This window comes from Empidonax traillii, unplaced genomic scaffold, assembly GCF_003031625.1.
Source record: "Empidonax traillii isolate 1590-97213 ecotype Southwest subspecies unplaced genomic scaffold, ASM303162v1 scaffold1399:size139372, whole genome shotgun sequence".
Classification (NCBI taxonomy): domain Eukaryota; kingdom Metazoa; phylum Chordata; class Aves; order Passeriformes; family Tyrannidae; genus Empidonax; species Empidonax traillii.
The window spans coordinates 128,368-130,212 of NW_020956592.1; the positions used below are offsets into that span (position 1 = coordinate 128,368).

Genomic DNA, 1,845 nt, shown 5'->3' on the forward strand with positions numbered 1-1,845 from the left:
GACAGAGAGGGAGCAGAGCAGGATAAATGTTACACAGCATCACAACTTCAGGGTGACGCCACAGAAACCCCCCTGAGCAGCCTCCTCCAAACAAACACAAGGTACAGCATCCCCAAGGTACAGCACAGGAGTTGTGCAGGAGAGCAGGTGGGGAGGGGAATCAGATTCCATGTTAGACCTGAAAAGTTTGGAAGAAATCCCTCCCTGTGAGGGTGGGCAGGCCCTGGCACAGATTACCCAGAGAAGCTGTGGCTGTCCCTGGATCCCTGGGAGTGTCCAAGGCCAGGTTGGACAGGGCTTGGAGCACCCTGGGCTGGTGGAAAGTGTCCCTGCCCTCCCATCTGTCCCAGAGCCGGTGAAGTGGCCTCAGTGACCCTCTCCCAGCCCATCTGTGCCGTCAGACACGGCAGGAGCTGGGAATGCTCTGTCTGGTCACCCCCTCAGCGTGCAGGAAAACAAGCCTGTAGATGTGCAAGCAGAGAAACCAGGTTCCAACCATTCCTAGAGTCTATGAGATGAGAGAACATTAAAAATACGACTTTCAGGATTTCCAGAGAGCCTCATGTTCCATCTGAGCCAGAGCTGCCAACCTGCTCAGGAAAGGGCTGGAATCAGAGGGACAAGGAACCTGGGAACAGAACTTGTGTGGTGGTGAAGTGAGTCAAGAGGGAAAGAAAAGGGAAAAACCAGGGCAGCGTGCTCATAATGATCAGAAGAAGAAATAAAGAATAAGAGAACAGCTGAGGCAGAGAGATCAGAAGCCTGTTCATCCCAAGAGCAGATGGTCGGGCCGGCACATTCCCGGCGTGTTCCTCCCCTCCCTGAGAGTGCCTTTGCTCTCAGCAGCCCTTGATGAATTTATTTCCTTTCAGTGGAGCTGGTTCAAGGAGCAATCGAGGGGTGTGGATGTTGGATACCCACCACATCCTCTGGGAAAGCTAAAGCAGAATGGGTTTCTGCTCCTCCATCTGTCACTGCTCCTTCCAGTCGCTGCCCTTGGGTTCCCGTCCTGGAAGGGGAAGGGAACAGCTGGAAGGGGAAGGGAACAGCTGTTTCCTATTCACCACCAAGTTGCTCTCCAGGCTTTAACAGAGCACTGCATCACACCACCAGTTTTCTCTGCAGGTTGAGCAATCTGCTCCATCCACTTGTCCAGCAGGATTTGGGGTTTGGATCGTGGGCTGCTTTGCACCACACCAGACCTGTGCAGGCAGCTGGGGAGCACTCCCTGGCTCAGAGAGGGAACACTGGCCGTGGCAGGCAGTGCTCTGGGCTGGGGGACAAGGTGGCATCAGTCACAGGCTGGACTCAGTGGTCTGGGGGCTCTTTTCCAACCTCAGTGGTTCTGGGATTCACGGGTCAGTGTCGAGATCGCTGACTCGGCAATAAAGGAGCTCCCAGAACTCGATACAACAAACGTGAGGAAATGCAGTATTTCCCAAAAAGGTTGGATTTATGCAGGATACTCACATCTGAGCTTGTCCAGGATTTTCCCACCGCACATGGTGGCCAGCATGGCTTTCACTGAGAACACCGTCAGCTTCCCGTGGCCCTCGCTGTGGGGAAAAGCACAGGGTGAGGAATTCCAACAGGGAATGGCAACCACAAAAGTATTTAAGGCCTAGGAAGGAGATGTATAAATCATTATACTGCTATATATATATCCATTATTTATATATCTGCATTAACTAGCAAGGTCTGCCAAAGCCATTTAATGTAACATTCAAACAGGGATAACACCAGCATTTTTAATGCACTGGAAGAGTTAACAAGTGTCTAATCACAAATCACATTGCCTTCTGAAAAATCACAAATCACTAATCGCAAATCACATTTCCTTATGAA

At 51.4% G+C, this 1,845-nt stretch overlaps 1 protein-coding gene across 4 annotated transcripts in view; it reads right to left on the reverse strand.

Moving 5' to 3' along the window:
• Window positions 1-1,554, reverse strand: part of LOC114069948 (dystrobrevin beta) — a 109,031-nt gene extending 107,477 nt beyond the window's left edge. For all 4 annotated transcript variants that reach the window (XM_027907096.1, XM_027907095.1, XM_027907094.1 and 1 more), the window contains exon 1: window positions 1,471-1,554. In XM_027907096.1, coding sequence (XP_027762897.1) covers window positions 1,471-1,516 — 46 coding nt within the window. In that variant the 5' untranslated portion in view covers window positions 1,517-1,554. The remainder of the gene's footprint in view (window positions 1-1,470) is intronic.
• Between the last annotated feature and the right edge of the window lie 291 nt (window positions 1,555-1,845).